Raw genomic sequence first — 21,248 nt, forward strand, 5'->3', positions numbered from 1 at the left:
ACACACACACACACACACACACACACACACACACACACACACACACACAGACAGACAGACAGACACACAGAGTCAGAGGACAAGGGAGGTTAAGACATCTCTGAAAGGCAAAGAATTCAGTTGTCTTGGACCAGACTGCACAGTGAGGAGAGGGTAGGGGCGGGGGCAGCCATGGAGGATGCCATCAGCCCCATGGACATCTAGAGAGGCCCTAGACTGAGGTCAACGAGAGCCAAGGCCAGCAGGTGGGAGGAGCTAAAACTGTGGGATTACTTGAGGCTTGCATGAAACCACTGAAGCCCCCTTCCTCACCACCCAGACTGCTCCGAAGGACTCCTTTCCCCTCCCTCTTTTTGCTCTCCAAGCCCAGGAAATAGCCTCTATAATGTCTTTTTTAATGTGCCAAAAGCCATTCCCCCCATTGCCAAAATAGCCAAGGTGATGCCTAACATTTATAACCAGGACGTAGATTTTCATTCCGTAGAGCTAAAGCATAACATACGGATCCCTTGGGAAAAGGAACTCTGTATCTTGGTAGAGATGGCTGAGCTCAAATCCTCAGTGTGGGTGCTAACAGGGAAGAGTATGAGTGTTTGACAAGGAGGAAGAGAGGGCATCGCAGAGAAAGAAAAGGAACAGCAAGCGACCTTGGAACCAGGCCGATAGGCGTTTTCACCATTTGCATAAGACGTGCTATTCCCCCATCATCCCACGCACTCCCATCCCCGTCCTCTTCTAGAAACTCCCACGTGGCTGTTCTGAGGGGACACTGCTCAAACTTGCAGTGGAGGATAAGGGATGGGTTGGGGACTCACAAGGGAGCGCCATCTCGAGGGAAGGTGAGGGAGGGGGGAGAAAGAGAGGCCTGCAGGCCAGGGAGTGGGTGGCTGGGAGAGAGTGGCAGGAGAACTGGTGGAATACAGGATATGGCAAAAGAAGGGCTTGGAGGCGAGGGAGCTTTCTACTGAACATCTACGGCAATGGGATTAAAGAGAGATGAATGCCAACGCGCCATCCATAGTGGCCTCAGAAATGACAGCACCATGAGCTCTCAATGGTGGCAGAGATGATTTTGCTGTGTTTGGGTTGAAGGAGAGATGGGTTTGTGAGAATCAGTGCATGAACGTGTGTTATTATTAAACACGATGTACCGTCACAGCCATTTCACATCAGCAGTGGGAGCCACAGTTACCTTGTTTTAATTTTTTTTTTCTACAACGAGCCCACTTATGGGATTACTGTTCTTACCTCAAAAGGAAGCAGAGCGGGAGAAGGGCGGTCCCTGTCAAGGGGCCCATGGCAAGCTAATGGGAATTTAACTGTGTCTGTCAGCACACTGGCCCATGGTCCGGACAGCTCTTAGTAGGTGTCCTGGGCATTGAATTCACTCAGCAGAGCCTAATGGCTGAGGTCATGGCGTCAGAGCGTGGAAGGCTAGGGTTGGGGCCCAGCTCCTCCCCCTTCCAGATGGGTGTGCTCAGGCAAGTTTCTAAACCTGCACATACCTCAGTTTCCCCAGGTGTAAGGTGAAGGTGATAATGGCATGTTCCTGGGAGTGTCCTTTTGAAGTTAAATGAGATGAAGCCTGGTGTTTCCTGTTATTACTGTCTGGTTTAGAAGGTAAATGATAGCTATATGATAGATATAGATGGCTGAATTGCCGTCTTTTGTGTGATATTTTTACTTTTCACACTGACTTCATAGCTGCTGCTTTTAACTCTTACAAAAACCCTGTGGGATAAAAATGGAAGGCATCGATTCCAGCTAACTGGTGAGGAAACTGAGGCTCAACCTCACAGCGTCTGTAAGTGGCAGAGGTCAGACTTGAGCCCGGTGTTGTCTTTTTTAAGCCAGAGGTTCTCAGCTGTACTGCCCCTGGAGTCGCCTCCTCTCAGAGATTTCCCTTCCCTCTCCAGCCATGGCTGTCACTGAAGCTCTTCCTCCATGAGGCTTTGCCTTCTCCCATCATTTGCCAGCAACTCGCATGGGCATCTTTATTTTTTTTAAATGAGGCACTGCAAGGGTCACTTACCCTTGGCTGTAACTGGTGGTCAGAGTGACTTCATCTACTCTGTTCCTGGGTACTCGGTACCCCGGAAGCACCCTGGAGCTGGCCATCCCGAGTGAGGGGTCCCGCTGGGAGCATGGAATGGAGCAGAGTGGCACCGAGCATAGACAAGATGGAATTACAGAGGCTTGGGGACTGCAAAGACTTTCAGCAGGGCCCGCAGTGATCTCTGTCCCCAGGGCTCCAGCGGACCCAACCAGGAAGCATCTGTGTCCTCACAGGACAGATAATGATGATGCCCCTTGCTCAAGCTTTCTCACAGGGGAGCACATAGGTCGTCCCCCTCCAGTCCCACTTCTCTCCTGAACCTCGTTTTTCTACCTGTGGCCTCCCGTGGCCCCACAGGACCTATCCCTCTAGCCGTCTCTCTGTTCCCCTAGCAACAGACTTCTCAATGTCATGGTATGGACTTTTGCCCACCTCCTGGTTACCCTCTACTCACTCTTCAATTTAAATGTCACTTCTTCAGGGAGCCTGCTGTTTCCCCCAAAGTCATCGTCTCCTTGCTACCTCCATCCTGTACTTTTCCATCATATACCTATCACAGTTGTAATCATCTGCAGTCACAATTTTTGCCATTATTTGCATCACACCTGTCCCTGCCCCCCCAGACTGTAAGTTCCATGGGGCCCAAGACTGGATCCTCACTGCCTGGTACATGGTGATGCTCGATAAATATTACATGAAAGTATTAAATATTCAATAATGCTGCATGCAAGTGCTTTGGACAGTGAAAGTTGCTCTGCAAATGTGTTTTCATCTCAATTTTATTGCTACCCTTGGGGTTACCAAACAATAAAAGAACTGTCTATGGCAGCTGAGGTTTCCAGAAGAATCAGGCAAAATGATTCGTAAGGAGAATTTATTGAAGATGGTCTGTAAGCTACACAACGTCACGTGGTGCGGCTGCGCCTGAGGGAGGGAGGCTGAGAAACGAGCCTGAGGATGTAACTGGCGCTCGGCTTGGGTGAACAACCCGGATCCAGCATCTTGAGCTTGTCCCTGTGATGATCGGAAAGGCTGGAGAAGAAGAAAAGGAAATGAACACCCGAGGGAGTGGCGTGCAGTTGCTGTCCAGGCTTTGTTTTAAGCTGGTCGTGCGGTTTGAAGGCTTGCCTGTGCGGGATGCCTGAGAGAGTGCGTGCCGTTACCTGGATTCCACCATCAGCCCGATCCCTTCTCTGTTCCCAGCTTCTTTGGGTGCCACTGAACTCTCACACCCCTACTGAGTTTACTCCTCTTTCCACACTTCGCCCAGCTCCTCCCTGACCTCCCCACCCTCCATCCTTTGCCACATCTCCTGCCTGCTGCGCCATTGTATTCTGTGAGCCCCGCCTGGTGTGCAGTGTTCAACCATTCATTCTGCTGTTCCCTCCTGTCCTCTTAGAACCCTGCTGTCATCCTACAGAGCTGACCCATGGTTCCCCCAGCAAGTCACACCCTCCAGGGAAGGGCACCTTTACAACTCACTTCCCCCAAGCACCTCTTCCAAACACTTGCTGCTTTCAAGCCCCTAGACCCATTCCCACCCCTGCAGCATCTTTTATTCATCAACTTTTTATTGAGCATCTACTACATGCCAAGAACCACACATGGTTGGGGGTATAAGCGTAAATCTAGAAAGCACACTTTTGCTCTTGAGATTCCCAGTATGGTGGAAAGAAAGACAGAGAGAGAGAGAGAGAGAGAGAGAGAGAGAGAGAGAGAAGGAGAAGCACTCTGGGCATGTGCGTTGTGCTCTGAACTGGAAGGATGTTAACTGTGAAGGCGTGAGGGTGACATTTTAGCACAGCATGAGCAGGGTTGCTCCAAGCAAGCAGAGAGGACAGGGTCACAAGCAGGTGGCCCTGCATGTGTGGAGAATGTGGTGAGTCAGGGAAGATCACCTCATTCTGTGTGGCTGTGGTGTGGGAGGCAGCCTCTGGAGAGTGGGGAAGACCAGTTCAGGCATGGCCATGGGGGCTGTGTGAAGAGTTTGCGTGTGAAGAACTTGTGGGGCAGCGGAGAGCTCTTCAAAAAACCTTCTCCACAGAATGAAATGAACAGATATGTTTTAAGAATCACTGAGGCAAGGAGGAGGGCCTGCAGGGGATGCAGCAGGGAGGCAGAGAGAGCACTGCAGGGCTTCTCCTGAACACATTCATGGAGGGATGCCATGGCCTAAGGTGCTCTCTGCTGCAGGAAAGCAAAAGTGAATGGTTCTCACACCCAGCTCCTGCAGGGGGCAAAAGCTAGAGGTGGCATGATGTAGAATCTAGATATTTAGAGATGTCCTGGGCCTATGGATGGAAGGGGACAGGCTGTAGTATCTCCCCGACAAGGCTTCACCTCCCTGCTTGACTGTGACCTTACCCTGCTCACCGCCCTTACACGCTTGCCCTGGGAGGTAGCCTCATGGGAGAAGGACAGCAAGACTGTCCTAGGCCTTACTCCCAGCCACCTTTGCTGACAACTCAAAGGAAGGCAAAGGGAACCTTACATCCTTGGAGCCTGGGTGAGGGTAGAGTTGAAGCTGGGACTCCATGCATTCATGTCAAAGAAAGGACAGAATCATCCACAGAGTGAAAAGGATCACTCTCAGAGTCAGTGATTTGTTTTGCTTTTTGTTTTATGTCGGAAAAACACTCGCCTTATATAAAACAAAACCTAGGGACAAGGGTAGGCCCTGAGCGCCAATCCTCCACCTCAGCCCCGGTGATCTGACCCCCTAGGAGTCACCGGCTCAGTCCCGTGGGAGACCCACGTTGGGTTGCTCTTCAGGCATTCTGAGGCTAGGTCTCTTGAGGTGTCCTCAGACCCTCTGTCTGCCCACACATGGGATCCTAATTTGCAATTCAGGTGGCTGAAATTGATTCAGAACAAAAAACAATTGACATCACTCCATGAAAAAAGAAAATGATTTTGTCATTGGCAGTATAATAAAGCCTAGTTCTAAAAGCAATCTGCTTCCCACCCAGAAGACTTGTGCTGGAAAGGTGAGGGTTCTGTCCCCTCCTGCCATGCTCGGTGACAGCAGCCTCACCTGACTTCCTCCAGGTGGGAAGTGACCAGCACGGGAGAGACAGCTCCTCCTGCCTATGATGACCTGATCCAGACCCTCCTTCCCCTGTCCAGCCTTTACCTCTTCAGGTGTGTTCCTTAAGGAAGCTCTGTGCATGACGCGTATAAGCTGACCACCTTAAGTACTTTTCTGAGCCCCAAGTTGCCCTGACCCATGGCATTGGGTTAAAGGCAATATTATCAAATACTCTTCCTCCCAATGGGTAGCTTGGAAGTAGGACTATACTTAAGCCGGGGAGGTGGCTGAGACCTTCCCCAGGTAGTCCCCTCCCCAAACCCACTGACTTCCTCTTGTTCCCAGCACAAAAGGACCCCAGGAAGACAGAGCCTGGCTTCTGCTGGTTCTTGAGAACTCATAAAACCCTGAGGTTCATTTATCTGGAGTGTGTAGAAGCAAAGGAATGCTTTAGTGCGTCAATATCCAGCCCGCTGCAGGCCAAACGTCCAAGTGCGTTGGCTGGGGTGCCAGTCCTGATCTGGGTTCCCAGTGAAGTAACTACACTTTGCAGGTTAAATCCGGTTCCTGCCCTGGACTCCCAGTACCTGGGAGAACTGTGGGGTTCTTGGCTGCTGGCAGGATTGCATTTGTCAAGCTAACGTGCTGCTGCCGTTGTCAAGGTTGCAGCATTTTCTGCATTGAGGACTATATCAAATGTGTATATCCAAGGCTCCCAGGCAGTGAGAATAATCTGTCTGTGTGTCCCGAGTGTTAATGACGGCCAAGCAACTCAGAAAGAAGGCGGGCAGCTGCCTCTGAGGCTGGAAGTAAGGTCCTGCCGTGTTCCTCACTCTTGACCTCTTTCTACCCGTTGCCCCCCTTCCACTACCCCCTCCCTTCCTCTCTCTCTCTTTTCCTCTCCCTAGCTCCTCCACCAGCTCTGCTCCCTCAGCCTGGACCCGCACCCTGGCTCTTTTCATGGGATCCTGAGTGTTTTATTTCCCACGGATGCATGTGGGCATAAGACCATCCACATTCCCATGATTAATTCACTGTTTTGATTATACCTAAACAGAGGTATCTTTTGTACCTGGCCTTAAGGGGTCTTGGCTCTCCAATATCACACTAGAATGAATTGATGCTCTCCCCACCCAACAAACACTGGCTGGGCCCCATTGGAGGTCAGGTGCTGTGCTAGCACGACAGGGCTAATTCCCAGTCCCCTCCCGCCATCGCTCCCTGAGGGCAGCCTGGCTCCAGCTCTGGTCTGGTGAAGGGAGAGGATTCTGGTTTGGAATGCTGGTAGCCGCTACCATATGGACAGTATGTGACTCTTTGTTTCCTCATAGAAAGTTCTGACTTAATTATTTGAGGAAGAGGAGCTGGTCCTTTGCAGTTGGCCAGTCCTGGCTGTGCATGAGACTTTGCTGGCTGGGTCAGGTTCCCCTTCCTCACCTGATGGAGGACACCCCATAAGATCAGCCTGAAGCCCAAGAAATGCCAAAATGGAATGGGCCTGCTCCAAAAACAGGAGTGACCTTGGAAGAGTCCTTTCCCTTTTCTGCTCTTCACTTGCCTGTGTTCCTGCTCTTAATTTATATGAACTGACGAATGCCTGAAGGCTGGATGGTCACCTTTTTCAGCATGAAATCAAACCAGCAAGGAACGCAGGTGCTGCTTGGGAAGGCACGTCCCCATCAAGGCTCCTGTTCTTTGCCTCACCTGTCTGAGAGCTCAGAGTGGGTTCCCCACTGCCCATCTCCCTGGTTCCATGAGCTCCACTGCTTTCTTGTCTACTCCACTCCCAGGCTGCGGAGCTTCATGCTTTGTCATCTTCTCCCTCCAGGGAGCTCTTCACCTGGAGGCTGACCACTTCTCTCCCTCTCTCACCGTGTACACTGGGGTCCGATGGCCTCCAGGGGCCCTGACCATCACGGCTATGAGGCTTGTGGGTATGTGGAATACATTACAGGCCTGCAGGGGATTCTTTGTTCCTGGGAGACCAAAGCACTCCCTGGTGTCTCTCCGGCTAGAGCAGGGAGCAAAGTGCAAAAACAAGTGTACAGCCACACGTTTCCTCTCCAGCGCTCACATCCCTGCCATGTGATCTCTGTGGCATGTGGGTCTGACTCTCAGGGTTTTATAACCTTTCCATGAAGGAGACACTCACAGAGGAGGGCCAAAGGGAGGGCAGCGAACACATGCGGCAGAGTCCGGAAGTCAGAACCGAGCGATGGTGTCGCTGTAATGGACTTGGTTAGCCAGATGGCAGTTCACTGTAGATTCAATCCTCAGTACCCCACACCCCAGGCTGGATGTCTCTGCATGTGCTGGAAGAAAAGAGAGGGATAATGTAGCCTGATCCCCCCAGCCTCCATTCCCAACTCTCACAGAAAAGAAACTCAAAACACATGTGCGGTGGTTTCAGCTCTTCTGTGTGAAGGCCACCGCACTATTGGAGGCATGCTGAGACTTGCCCAAGGCGTGAGAAGGACTCGCACTTCCAGCCCCTACGGCCCACTTAATGTCACGACGGGTGCTGTTCATTTTGGTGTAACTGGGTTGTGGTCATGACTGTACTTACTTTTGGAAGCACGTCAGTATTGCCAGCCCGTTTATTCTTCTCCCATGAGTAATGGGCCGTGTGGTTATTCCTACCTCACAGAGAGGAGACTCCTTGCTGCAGTGCCCATAGGCAGTGGCAGGAGCAGAATCCAGGCCTCCTGGCTTTCCTGGACTGTGATAGCCCCGTATGGTCTGGGGATTGTTGACCTGAGCTGTCAAAATGTGATTTCTGTTACCGGAAAACAGGGAGATGCAATCTCTGGGAGAGGAATTGCTTTTTTTTCTGCTTTAGGAATGATTTCTTGTTGGCTGTGAGCATAACCCCTGCAAATGATTAGCCTCCCGGGAATAGTAGGAGGTAGCCATGCACGTGCTGGATAAGGAGCCGGTGCACCTGGACGAGAGGCAGGCTGGGCTGGGTGGAAGGAAGTCAAGAACTCTATGAAATGTAAAGGGACTGAATCCAGGATTTAAATCAGATAAGACTTCTGAAATTCTCGTGTCTGGTTAGTATCCCTCAGGGGGTAGAAAGAAGTGAGTATTACAAATTTGAATTTGTAAATGACGGTGTGGAGTATGGAGCTTCTGAGAATGCATTTGCACTGCTCAGATGTTATTATTGATGTGATAGGTTAGGAATTAGGTGCTGAGAATAGAGGATGCACATGATAGAGCCCCTGCCCTCCTTGCACTTCCAGTCAAACACCAAACACAGCAGTTAAAACTGAAACAGAGAAAAAAGGGCCATAAAAGGACTGAGAGGGGGTCACAGCCTGAACAGATAAGCTAGTCTGGGAAGGGAAAGGAAATATCAGGGAAGGCTTCCTGGAGGAAGGGACATTTAAACTTAGACCTAAAGGATGAATAAGAATGAGTGGCTTGGTGTGGATTACACCTATAATCCTAGCGCTTTGGGAGGTTGAGGCAGGAAGATTGCTTGAGCCCAGGGGTTCTAGACCAGCCTGGGTAACATGGTAAAACCCTATGTCTACAAAAGTTTAAAAAAAGAAAAACCTAGCTGGACATGGTGGTGTGTACCTGTATTCCTGACTACTCAGGAGACTAAGGCAGGAGGATCTCTTAAGCCCAGGAGTTTGAGGCTGCAGTGAGCTTTGACTCACTGCACACCAGCCTGGGTGACAGAGCGAGACCCTAGTCTTAAAAAAAAAAAAAAAAAGAACCAGATGAAGAGAAGGGGGGCAGTTTCCCTAACAAAAAGAACAGGTTTTCCTGACAAAAGGAACAGCAAGTGTGAAGGCCCAGAGGCAAGGGAAACAGGACATTATCTATGGGCTGAACTGAGGTCTTTTATGGCTGGTGAGTAGAGATCAGAGGCTAGAGACAGTGAGAAGGCTGTCGGGTCCCAAGATGAGTTAAGGAAGCAAGGTCAATCCTTCCCCGAGGAACTGGGAAAAATGGGAAAACGGAAGCAAGAACTCAAGGATGCTCAAGAGTGCTCCGTAACAGGAAGCCCCAAAGCCCCATGGGAGATGACAGAGTTCGCTGGTGTTGGAACCAAGCCTGAATTAGAACCCAGACTCTGCCTTGTAGTGTGTGACCTTGAGAAGGTCATTTAAACTCTCTGCAAAACGGAAGGGGAGGAGAACGGGCACCTGCAGGGTACCTACTGTGCACCACACACTGTGCTGAGTTGATTAATCTACTAAGAAGAGTTATACCTACCTCACAGTGTAACTAATGAAACTTCTATTTAAACGTTGTTGAATGTGTATGACTATACCTAGCACCTAGGAGGCTCTCAATATATGCCAGCTGAGTTGGACTGTGTGCCTGGGGAACAAGGCAGAGCTTGGTGCCAGAGACAACGAAAGAGCCCGGTTGGCAATGGGAGCATGAGGTCAGAGTCAAGGCCACCGATGCAGACAGGCTCCGCCCAAGTGCCAGCTCTGGGCGCTTGGCAAAGGCTCTTGGGAGGGCTGTTTTAAAAGGACTTTTGGATTCTCCTGGCTCATCAGAAGAGAGTCATGACTGATTATCAATGTCTGTCATAGGCACACAATGGAGTAATAGTAGTACATACAGCACACATTTGCCATTTTTGGTCTAAAGCAAGATGATACAGACTCATGTAGCTATAAGCCAAGGATGTTTGAGCCTTCCTGCCATGGGCTAACCCTGCAGGTAGAAAGTAAGTGGTCTCATGAATGGGCCCCCAAATTTGGCAAGAAAGCACAGGTCTAACCGCTGAGCTGCCGTGGGAATTTTTGCATTCCCATGATAGCTTATTAAATATGGGCTCACAGCGGTATCTCCCAATGCAGGGAAGGCACAGTGGCCTGCAGGCACTGTTCAACAAGTACTGAGGCAAGTGTGGGAGAATTAAAGACGCACGCTCTGCCTCTGAGAAGCTCAGAGCTGGCTGGGATCACTTCCCTTCAGAACACAGCCCAAACAAAGCCAGCCCCAAATAGGGCCTCACCTTATTTAGCCACTGAAGTCATAATTGCACTGATTTAGATTTTGAAAGAGGCCACCATCTTCTGCTAGCTCAGATATCCTTCCTTAAAAACGAGAACAAGAAGTTTCTCCTTGAATCTGCAAAGGTTAAATGTTGTTGGAGTCATTTAAAATCAAAAGGATTTACACACCTGCGTGCACACGCTCCCTTGCACACTTGTGGACCAGAAGCTGGACTCTCAGCCTCCATCCTGGGCAGGGGACTCTGTGCAGCTGGCACTGTGCCTGCAGCCACCAGCACCCAGACTTCTCACACAGGGACCCAGATGCTCCCCTTCCCCTGCTTTGCTGATGTGGAGCTGGAGTTCCGATGAGGTAGCCGGAATTTCTCTCCGTGCTATTTTAGTATCGCTGAGAGGCATGGGAAGGCTTTGTTCTCCCTGGCTGGTTACGTAATTTTCAAAAGGAAAAACAGCAAAGCCCGAACGCTCCTAGAGTTTGCTCTTTGGGGAGGACGGAACTCCCCACCCAGCATCTGATGTTCCTTCTGGAAATTTCTCCCTCAATTCTTTCCTCTAACTACCCCACCTCAGGGAGTTGAAGACAACAGGGTCCCCTCCTGTTTCTTTCTCAGCAGTGTCCCTACAGGTGTGTTCTTTAAAAAATCGTGTAAGGGAAACACAATCCAGGGTGGGTGGCATCACTGCCTCCCAGGGACCTTAAGATGTGTGCAGTTACCCCAGGCTCAAGCGTCCCAGGGGGAGAAGGCTCACCTGGGGCCCGTCCTGGGCAGCAGAGCCTGTCAGTGGCCCCTCTGCTTGAGACCTGTTTATTCGAGACTAAGCTGGGCTTTGGCTCCGGTCAGTTGGTGTCCTGCTGGCTGGTGTGTGTGAAGGGTCATCCCAGGTCCTGGGCTGGGAGTGGTGCTGGGCATGAGAGAGGCCCTGGCATAGGGGATGCAGCCCGAGGTTGGTATCACGGGCAGCACCATTAGGAGCAGCCATCTGCCCATGCATCAGGGTTTCTGCAAAGGAAAATGAGTTCCTGAGCACGCACAGATCACTTCACGTGAACCACTGCAGCCTGCGCACCTCCGGGGTGGAGGGAGCAGCGCTTAATTTCAAAAGCAGGAAGCCCAGGGAAAATTGTTTCTCCTGATTCCTGGGGGTCCCCCTGCCGCTGCTGACAGTGAGACCCAGCTGAGTCTCAATGGTAAAGATCAGTGACTACACAGCAGTTCGTTCTTCGGTGAGGAAATGCCTCTGGTCATCATGCTTTTGGGGGCCTGTGTGGCCTCCTCCCTTGAACTCCTGCCTTCAGCCCCTGCTCACTCTAAAAGGATTTAAAAAGCTTTCTTTTCTGGGCGTCAGGGATGCTTTTTAAATTTGTCTTTCCATGTGGGTTGTACTTTGTCATGACCAAAATCTTACTGCAAACATGGAGCCATTGCTGTGTCCACTGATATTCATTTATTGGATCCCTCTCTGTGTGCCAGACACTACCCTGGGCCCTGGGTTACATCAGTGAAAACAGAAAGATAAGGTTCCCCTCCTCTCCACAGTTCTATCTGGCTTTGGAATCGAATGACATCCATGCCAGGTGAGACCCAGGACCCCAGACCCAAAGGGACTTTCCAAGGCTTCTTCTCCATTTTAGAAAGTCAAGAAATGCAGATCTCTGGGCGCTTCCTCTCCATTACTTAGCTATTGCTGTGTTACAAATGTCCCAACATTTATTGGCTTAAAAACAACATTAATTACCACGCAGCTCCTGAGAGTCAGGAATCTGGGCACAGCTTAGTTGGGTGCCTCTGACTCGAGGTGTCTCCTGAGGTGTCAGTCAAGTTGTTGGCTGGGCTATAGTTCACTCAGGGCTCAACTCAGGGAAGGGCTGCCTCCAAGCTCACTCACGCAGTGGCCAGCAGATCGATTTCTGAGAACTCCCAGGAGTCTCCCAACAGGGCTGCCTCAGGAAGGAGCAGAGGCTTCCCCAAGAGCGAACAGGAGAGAGTGGTTACCTGAGATGTAAGCTACAGGCTCTTTATAACCTGGTCTCCAAAGTGGCATCCCATTCCTTCTACCAAATTCTATTCCTTAGAAATGAGTCAGTGAGTCCAGCACCCACTTAAGGGAAGGGGGTGGCACAGGGCCTGAAAACCAGGATCACTGGGCCATCTGGGAAGCTGCCTTCCACATCCTCCAGGACCCTCTCTGATCAGACTCACCCCGCTTCCTGCTGCACTTACAGTAGCGATCACACAGTCCCTGAATGTTCCTGCATTGTTTCCATAATTATTGCTGTGGTTCCACTCCCCCAATGTGAATATAAGCTCCTTGAGGTCAGAAGCTATGTGTTCTACATCTCTTTAGTTTGCATTTAGACCAACCATATGCCTGACCCAGGGACTAGGGAGCACTTCATCTCTCCAAGGTGGGGTGGTTAGAGGAAAGAATTGAGGGAGATATTTACAGAAGGAACATCAGATGCTGGGTGGGGAGTTCCCTCCTTCCCAAAGGGCAAGTTACTGTCGTTAGATCATCTCAGCCCCTCAAGTGAAAAAAGAAAATGTAAAAGTCCAAAGCAAAAATGTCTTCAACAGCAGTATGGCTTCACAGTCTCTCTTGGCAAGAAAGCTGGAGGTGGGTAGTTGCAGGCGTGGCTCAGTTCCTCAGCGATGCCAGCAAGGTCCCGTGCTCCTCCGCCACCTCCCCACGTGGCCTCAAGGCATCTGCAGCAGCACCAACACCACTTCCTCTATCACCACATCTGCAAACAGGAAGTCGGGTTTCTTCTTGCTTAAGAAGGAAACCTTTTCCCTTAGGACCCCCCTCGGCAGACTTTCCCTTAAGGCTTGTTGTCCAGGACAGGATCACATGACCACCCTAAAGCAATCATTGCCAAGAGGGAATTGTATTACCACAGTTGGTTTAGATTCATGGTCCTCAGCCGAGGTGGGTTTGGGAGATGACATTGCCTCCTGGGACTCTGGGAAATGTGAGTCTGACCCAGGGACTAGGGAGCGCTACTGGTATTTAGTGGGTTGGGACCAGAGTTGTTAAACTTCCAGCAATCGTGTGTGGTACAGTCCCACAAAACATGGAGAGAACTGCAGAAGCCGAGCCCGGAGTCATTGTGTAATCACCTGAGCGAGCCTGGAAGCAGATCTTCCCCCATTTGAGCCTTGAGATGACTGCAGCCCTGGCCAACAGCTTGACCTTGAGTCAGAGGCACCCCGCTCAATGCCAACACCAACACTGTTGAAAACTGCTGATTTAGACAAGGGATCTTCATCCAGAGGTGATTTTCTGCCTCCCCCACAGGTGATTTGTCAGTGTTTGGAGACACTTTCAGTTGTCACAACTTGGGGGTGTGGCTGGCATTTAGGAGGCCAAGGCCAGGGATGCTGCTAAACACGCAGGCATGCACAGGACAGTCCCATGGCTAAGGATTATGTGGCTCGAGTGCTGACGGTGCTGAGGCTGAGAAACCCTGGCGTAGACCCACTGTGAGTCATTCCTGGGTTGGGCTCAGCCGCCTGATGGCTGAACCAGACCCGGTTTGTTCGTAAGTAGGAAGCAGAAATGTTTCCTGGGTAGGTGGCCACCGTCGGTGTTGGCTACAGGTCGTGCTACTCAGATGCCTGCGAGTCAGCCAGCTCATCCCCAGGATGACCAGCCCCAGTGCCGTGGGTTCCAGCATGGCCAAGTTCACAGTTAGAGGTCAAGAACTTGATGGAAAGTGGGGGCGTAGTTGCTTAAATTCAAGATTTTTCTTACTCTACTTTTAATATTATTTCAACGTTCTATTTCTCAGTTTCTCTTTTCATAGAATGGGCTTACTGTGGCCTCTATACTGGGTTGCACACAGGCTGAAAAGGTGGCCGCCTCTTGCTTTGAGACAAACCCCAAGGTGTGCCTGCCCCACATTTTTCCCTCACTGGGCCCGAAAACTCACACTGAGCCTAGATGGTTTGTGGTAAGAGTCACCCACTGGGGCTGAGATATTGTGGTGATTAGAGCATGAGCTTTGGACTCAGACTTACCTGAGTTGACACCCCAGATTCTTCACCTGCCAGAGAATGACTAGGCAAATCACTTCCCTCTTGAAGCTCCATGGAGAATGATATCAACCTCACAGGGTGGTTGTGAGACCCAACGGAAATAATCAGGTGAAGCCCTTGACCTGCGATAAACCCTCGGTACACACAGCTTCGCCACCTTCATCATGCCCCCTTTGCCATCTCTCCAGAAGGCTTCTGTTAAAATGCAAGTGGGGTTGAGGGGTGAGGCACATCAGCTGTCCCATAGAATTGCAGAACTAGAGGGGACCTTTAGGCCAGATTAGGTAGTGTTTGGAAAGTTGAGAGCTGGGCTCTGAGGGCATCGAATTTGCAGATGAACTGAACTAAGCCTCACCTTGAGGGTAGCTCCCTAGGAGGGCAGGCCTGAGATTGTGTCACCATGAGGGGCAACAGGAAGACTGAGTCCAAGAGGAAGGAAACAGTACAGTGCAGGAGGAACCAGAAAGGGGCCCGGGTGCCAACACGCTTCAGGGACTGCCTGTGAGTGAAACTAGAGGATGTTCCCGTGGAGTCTAGAGCAGAGGTCCACGAGCTGCAGCCCACAGCCCTAATCTGGCCCAGCACATATTTTTGTAAATACAGTTTTACTGAAATGCAGCCATGCTCATTTGTTCGGGTATTGTCTGTGGCTGCTTTTGTGCTATAAAGGCAGATTTAAGTTGTGTTGAGTGGTTTCAACAGAGGCTGTATGTCCTACAAACATGAAAATATTCATTTTCTGGCTCCTTATAGATAAAGTTTGCCAATCCCTGGTCTAGAGAACTTCATTCATATAGACTACAGTGACTCACCAGGATCACAAGCCTTGGAGTCAGACTGACTACGATATGAATGGTGACACCTAGAACCGTGCAGTGCATAGCCTGCTCAGCTGGGAACGTCGGCTCCCCGGCAGAAGGGCTTCCTCTATGTTTCAGAGTGTTCAGGACAGGGAAGAAAGCAGCGTCTGGGAAATGTCAGCCCCTTGCTGGGGAGCTAGTTCCTGTGGAAAGTCGACAGCACGAGGTTTGGGAGGATCTGAGCAGACGGGGAGGTGAGTCTAAATTTAGACTTTCCAAAGCTGATTTGTAAACCAGAGCCCCAGGAATCCCAGAACGGGACAGTTGGCACACACCATCTCATCTCTGGTTTGCCTCTGCTTGTTAAAAGGCTGGATGAGTGAGAGAACAGTTAACTGGCCTCAAATAAGCTGTTGCCTGGGTCAGTGAGAAAACAGTTAAGAGCTGAAACTCCGTTGTTCAGAGTCCTGAGGGTAGAAATTTGTATTCCTGTGTTTTATTACGATGCCTAGCCATGGAATCATGGGCACCTTGGCTGCCCTTGCAAGAGTTCCTGCATTCCTCTTGCTGGGTATCATTCAAGCACGACTGAACCGGTGACCTTTCCATCTCAGACAGTGAATGCCACCTCCCTGGGTTTGAAATCACACCTGTGATTTGGAGCGGCTCTGAACCACCACCTTTGAATTGAGAATGGGCTTTGCCCTAAGAAGCTGCATCACACCAAGAGCTGCCATAACCACCCCCCGCCCAGGTGGACACATCCATATGCCAGTCTGCTCCTCCCCAGGGCTGATGGGCCCACCCCTCTCAGCATATCATGCAAGAAATGCACCACTAACCTGAGATGTCTTGGATAGTAGATGCCTTGTAATCAGTCCTCCTAGGGAGGAAGGCAAAGGGTTTACAATACAAATTACAGAGGAATTGGGGAAAGAAACAGAAAATGAAGAGGCTTCAGAAGAGAGGCATAATGATAAACTCAAATGGGAACAGAGACATGGTCAGACAAGATGCTGCCCTATTAGAGCACTGAAATTCTAAGAGGCAGCATCTATGCAGAAGACATTACTAAGAGGATGGAAGTTCAGAAATATTAGTCTGAGTGGTTGGGGCTTATTTTGAGATGCTCTCTTTGAACAAGTTGCATGGCAAGTATCACAAAGGACAGTGATCCCCCCCCCAGGAAACATGAGCATCACCACTTTGTGGACATAATGAATTGTACTCAGCTCCTTCCAGTCCATGAATATTTCCTATGCTCTACTTTGTTCCCTGTAAGCTACTTGTGAAGCTTACAGTCTAGTTGGAAGATGGCTATGTATCAAAAATTAAATAACAGCCCAGGCTAATATATGGTGAATGCCAAACTCAGCATACACATGAATGCCACAGGACTTTAGAAAAGGGAGACATGGCATTGAGAACCAGGATGGATGCCTTAGGGAGAAAAGTGAGACTTTGGATTCTGAATGGTAGGATTTCAACAAATGAGGGTGGCAGGGAAGCAGGAGGATATTTCAGGAACTGGGAAGGCACAAGCAAAGAAGCCAGGCAGGAATTGAAAGAGTATTTTTAGTGGCCCACAAGAAAGGTGGAGTGGCTGGAATCAAGGCTTGCCACATTGAGATGGTACCTGCCCCCTAAAGCTGACAGCATGTTGGGAAAACCACCGAAAACCAGAACCACACACAGGGGAGACAGCCCTCCCATGCATGAGAGGGAAAGAATTTGAAAAATAAATAAAGCACCTTTTAATTATTCACAGATTATCTGCATTGCAGCTGATCTCAAGCAAATCCTGCATTCAGCTTGCTTATGATGTCATCCCCTCTCTGCCTAGGTGCTCATTCCTCTCTCTGTTTATAACCCAGCAGGAGCTGGAAAGGGAAGAAGGCTTAAGCAGGTCTCTTCATAAGTCCACAGACACACACACACACACACACACACACACACACACACACACACACACACGCAGTTACTTCTCTTTGCTGTGCCCTTTGGAGCCAGACCAGGCTTGTGGAGAGAAAGTGAGAGAAGCTTCAATGTAGATGCCATTATGTGACTTGGGCAGCAGGATTCAAGGAGGGAGAGAAGGGGGAGCTGCAGTGGCTCTTTGAGTCCCCTGAGTTAGATATCCAGGTAGACTTCACTAGCACAGGTCATAGAATCTGGTTACTGTCTCTTAGTGGCTAGGCATCGTCAAACAGAGTGAATGGTATTCATTTATCCATTCATCAGATGGATATTGACCCTCTCTATGCTGAAAGCACTAAGCTGGTGCTCTCCGAGCCTTGGTGTCCTCACCTGCAAAGTGAGAACTGGGATCAGAATCGATGTTTCTCAGGGGAAGTGCTGTTGGCATTTGGGCATGGAAGCGAGGATGCTCAGGAGAATGCTTAGCAAACCCAGCCCTGCCCATTAGGGACCAGTACTGACTCCCAGTCAAATAAGGTGAGGGCAGTACCACTTCCAGATAAGGACCGTGGGGCTTGTTTGCTTAGATTGCTTCCCAGTCTGCATTTCTGTAAGTCTGTGGTTGTTTTGTTCCTGGACCCAGTAAAAACATGCAGAATAGAATTATCAAAGATGTGACAGATTATCAGAGTATTGAGTACATCCTTACTCAAATGTAAGGGAATGTTTAACTAAACAGCAACAATAGGTAACATCTGCTAAGCAATTACTATGTTCTAGACCCTTGGCAATTTCTTTCATTAGAAATCTTTACAGGGGATCTGATTGTTTACTATTTCAGATCACCTGTGTCCCCTAATTTGCCCCTTAATTCCAGAACATTGAGTTGACTATTGTTTTTGCTTCATTTATCATTTGCAGAGTTGTGCAGAGTTCAGATAGGAAAGTGTCTCTACAAGAGGCCCTGCGGTATGATGAGAATAAAGCAGCATTCTGGCCAGATTTCTTCGTGTGTCTGTGGTCTTTATGAACTTAGAAAGCCTGCCATTCTCTTAGATGCTATGATATTACCTTACCTCAAGGATCTGAATTTACATTTCTGGTTTTGCAGGGTTTTTTCCCCCTACTTAGCTCCTATACCTGTAATTTGAGTCAACAGCCACTAGAGGGCGGGGACAGTGGAGTTTAGATTTGATCCATTGCTTTGAACAGTGAGATCCCCATCGTCAAAAAGAATACAGCTCACCATGCCAGTCTTGGTATAGCACTAGGAAGTCTGCACCCTGGTTTCTGGTCAAAGAGAATCCTTTTATTAGGGGGGGGGGGGGGGTGGGGGGCAATGTGATTTCCCTGTAATATTTGGTACATGAACTTCTTCCACTTATGTGGAAAGTAAGAGATACAAATGTCATCAAATCTCAGTCCCTGTGAAAGTCTCTTAAAATGTTCAAAGGCGGGAGGCCGACGCGGGCGGATCACGAGGTCAAGAGATCGAGGCTATCCTGGCCAACATGGTGAAACTCCGTCTCTATTAAAAATACAAAAAAATTAGCTGGGTGTGGTGGCACGCACCTGTAGTCCCAGCTACTCTGGAAGCTGAGGCAGGAGAATTGCTTGAACCCAGGAGGCGGAGGTTGCAGTGAGCCTAGGTCGCGCCACTGCACTCCAGCCTGGCACCTGGTGATGGAGTGAGACTCTGTCTCAAGTAAATAAATAAATAAATAAATGTTCAAAGGCATTTGTAAAAGAAGGAAGAAAAGGAACCCAAGTGCAAAAACAAAAGTATCCATCCTTTGTTTTCTGTCTGCAACTCGTTACTTTCTATACTCACCCTTCCTAGCTAGCGCTGATGTGTGTTTGGAGACCATAAAACTAATTAATTTTGCAAAGGTCAGATGGGATAATTCTCCCCCGTAATTTGCATGTGTTAACCTTGGGGGAGCCGGCACTGACATAAGAGGCAGGACATGATGGTCTTATCAAATCAATCCATCTTGTCTCTCTTCCAGGGGAGTGCAATGCACAGCAGGAGGGTGGCTGGGCAGTGCAAAGCCCGGAATCCCCTGAGCAAGCAGTGTTTCAGCTGGCTGGACAGATCAAATAACACTTGGGCTGGTTAACAAAAGACGCAAGTAGGAAGGTGTTGGAAGCCAAAGTGTGGAAATTTACCCAGCGTTATTTCTTTGACAGGGAAGGAGACTTGGTCTGAAAGATGCCACATTCCTGCAGCCTCTCTGGGTGCAGTGGAATACAGTCTTCGGCAAAGTGGCGTGGGTGAGCTGGCGAAAGAGGATGCTGCCCACATCCAAAGGCTCCAGAGGATCCTGGCCTGGCAGCTGAGCTTGCCTGCATTTGAAAGCTCAGGTGTAACTTGGTGTAGAGCTCATGAAAGGTGCTTGGGTTTCTCCAGCTTTTTTCACCAGTGCTCACCAGATTGGCTCAGGTTTTGGAATCTAAGGTGAGCTGGTAGAAGCGGAAGAGGTAGAAAGAAGCCCCTGGATGCCTCCGGAATTCATTGATGGGATCCCTGCATACTGCTTGGAACACAGAGAGAGGCTGTGGCACAGCTGAGCTTTGGACCATCTTAAGTAAAGGAGCTCAGCTCGGCAAACAACTCTTGCATTTCAACCAGAAAGAGCCTCTTGTAACAAAGTATTTAAAGGAAAGAGATTCTGCATTTTTACTTTGTAGTCCACTATGGTAGAAAACATGACATTCCTATAGATAATGATACTGGATTTTCTTTTCAAGATGCCAGATTTAAAAGAAATATGAGCCATTCTAAGCTTCAAGGAGGGTTCAGGAAACACAGGAATTAGTGGACAGCCCTCCTGATGCAGGTTAAGACAGTAGCCTGAGCCCCCAGCTAACACAGCTCAATGAGCGTGGCCGTATATCATTCTTGTCTCCAGAGAGCTGGTGGCAGTGACTTCACCAGGAGAAAACGCATCCCTCAGCCGTGGGACTTGACAGAATGAGGTGTGCGAGGGAGGCCACTAGCCGAGACTTGGCCTTTCCTGACTGCCCCTGTGTTACCTGGGCAGCCCCTGATCACTGACCCCACAATGGCTGAGAAGGGTGACTGCATTGCCAGTGTCTATGGGTATGACCTCGGTGGGCGCTTTGTTGACTTCCGACCCCTGGGCTTCGGTGTCAATGGTCTGGTGCTGTCGGCCGTGGACAGCCGGGCCTGCCGGAAGGTTGCCGTGAAGAAAATTGCCCTGAGTGACGCCCGCAGCATGAAGCACGCACTCCGAGAGATCAAGATCATCCGGCGCCTGGACCATGACAACATCGTCAAAGTATACGAGGTGCTTGGGCCCAAGGGCACCGATCTGCAGGGTGAGCTGTTCAAGTTCAGCGTGGCCTACATCGTCCAGGAGTACATGGAGACTGACCTGGCACGGCTGCTGGAGCAGGGCACGCTGGCAGAAGAGCATGCCAAGCTGTTCATGTACCAGCTGCTACGCGGGCTCAAGTACATCCACTCCGCCAACGTGCTGCACAGGGACCTGAAGCCCGCCAACATCTTCATCAGCACAGAAGACCTCGTGCTCAAAATTGGGGATTTCGGGTTGGCAAGGATCGTGGATCAGCATTACTCCCACAAGGTATGTCTGGCTGGAATGACGGATACTGGTGGTCTCTAGAATCCCCAAGAATACTTGCAGCACTCCCAAGGTATTCCTAGCCCCACGGTAGTCAGGGGACTGGGGTCGGTAATTAGGGGAGGCTGGAGGATGCTAGGAAGATCACTAGCCTGAAAAGTTGTTGGAGGTCTGGAGGGAGATCTGGTTCTTGGTCTTGGCTCTGCCATGGGCTTTGATCACTAAGCTGTGCCAGCAGAAGCTGGACTAGACAATCTCCAAAATTTCTTCCAGCTCTAAATTCTATGGCTTGAAAACTATGTTGGTGAATTTGCCTCTAGCATCCTCTTATCCCTGCTGTCCACCTAACCATCCCATGTCCTTCCTGTGTGCTCAGGACACCCCCCGAGGCTTCCCACCCTGTGAGCCTCATGCTCTGGTTGGTCTCACCTCCCTCATCCCATCCAAGCTGACCCACTCGGTGTCCATTTCGCTCAGTCAGTGGACAGCAGGCACAAATGGTTGATCTGATGAGCTGATCTTTCACTGTATCTGATCCAGCTAATGACTCTGTTCTCCCGGGTCCCATGATGCTGTTGCCCCTTAGTGTGATGCAAAAGCCACGGGTGGCGGATGGTACTATTGAGATCCCCCGTGGTGAGTGTTAAATGCTCCACCAACTGCAGGGATCAGAGCTGACCCGGCCACACTGCTGGAGACAAATGTCACACTGAGTTATTCTCAAGGTCCCAGACCTCCTCTTGCCTGATCCACCCCCCTCTTCAGAAGCTCGGAGTCCTCTGACATTCTCTTTCTTCCCCTGCCCCAAGTTCCT

General features: G+C 50.0%; 1 protein-coding gene and 1 long non-coding RNA gene across 4 annotated transcripts in view; one reads left to right on the forward strand and one right to left on the reverse strand.

Moving 5' to 3' along the window:
• Nucleotides 1-21,248, forward strand: part of MAPK4 (mitogen-activated protein kinase 4) — a 177,744-nt gene that overhangs the window by 90,550 nt on the left and 65,946 nt on the right. For 2 of the 3 annotated variants that reach the window (XM_032259491.1, XM_032259490.1), the window contains exon 2: nt 19,017-20,437. In XM_032259491.1, coding sequence (XP_032115382.1) covers nt 19,892-20,437 — 546 coding nt within the window. In that variant the 5' untranslated portion in view covers nt 19,017-19,891. Of the gene's footprint in view, nt 1-18,835; nt 20,438-21,248 lie in introns of all 3 variants that reach the window. The other variant, XM_032259489.1, reaches the window with a different exon arrangement.
• On the reverse strand, nt 4,952-11,424 carry LOC116537355. The gene is made up of 2 exons (XR_004263086.1): nt 10,241-11,424; nt 4,952-7,396 (listed from the first exon to the last, which is right to left on the reverse strand). It is a non-coding gene; the product is annotated as an uncharacterized LOC116537355 (long non-coding RNA).

This window comes from Sapajus apella, unplaced genomic scaffold, assembly GCF_009761245.1.
Source record: "Sapajus apella isolate SASKATOON/1434 unplaced genomic scaffold, GSC_monkey_1.0 scaffold109, whole genome shotgun sequence".
In the NCBI taxonomy this organism is placed as follows: Eukaryota; Metazoa; Chordata; class Mammalia; order Primates; family Cebidae; genus Sapajus; species Sapajus apella.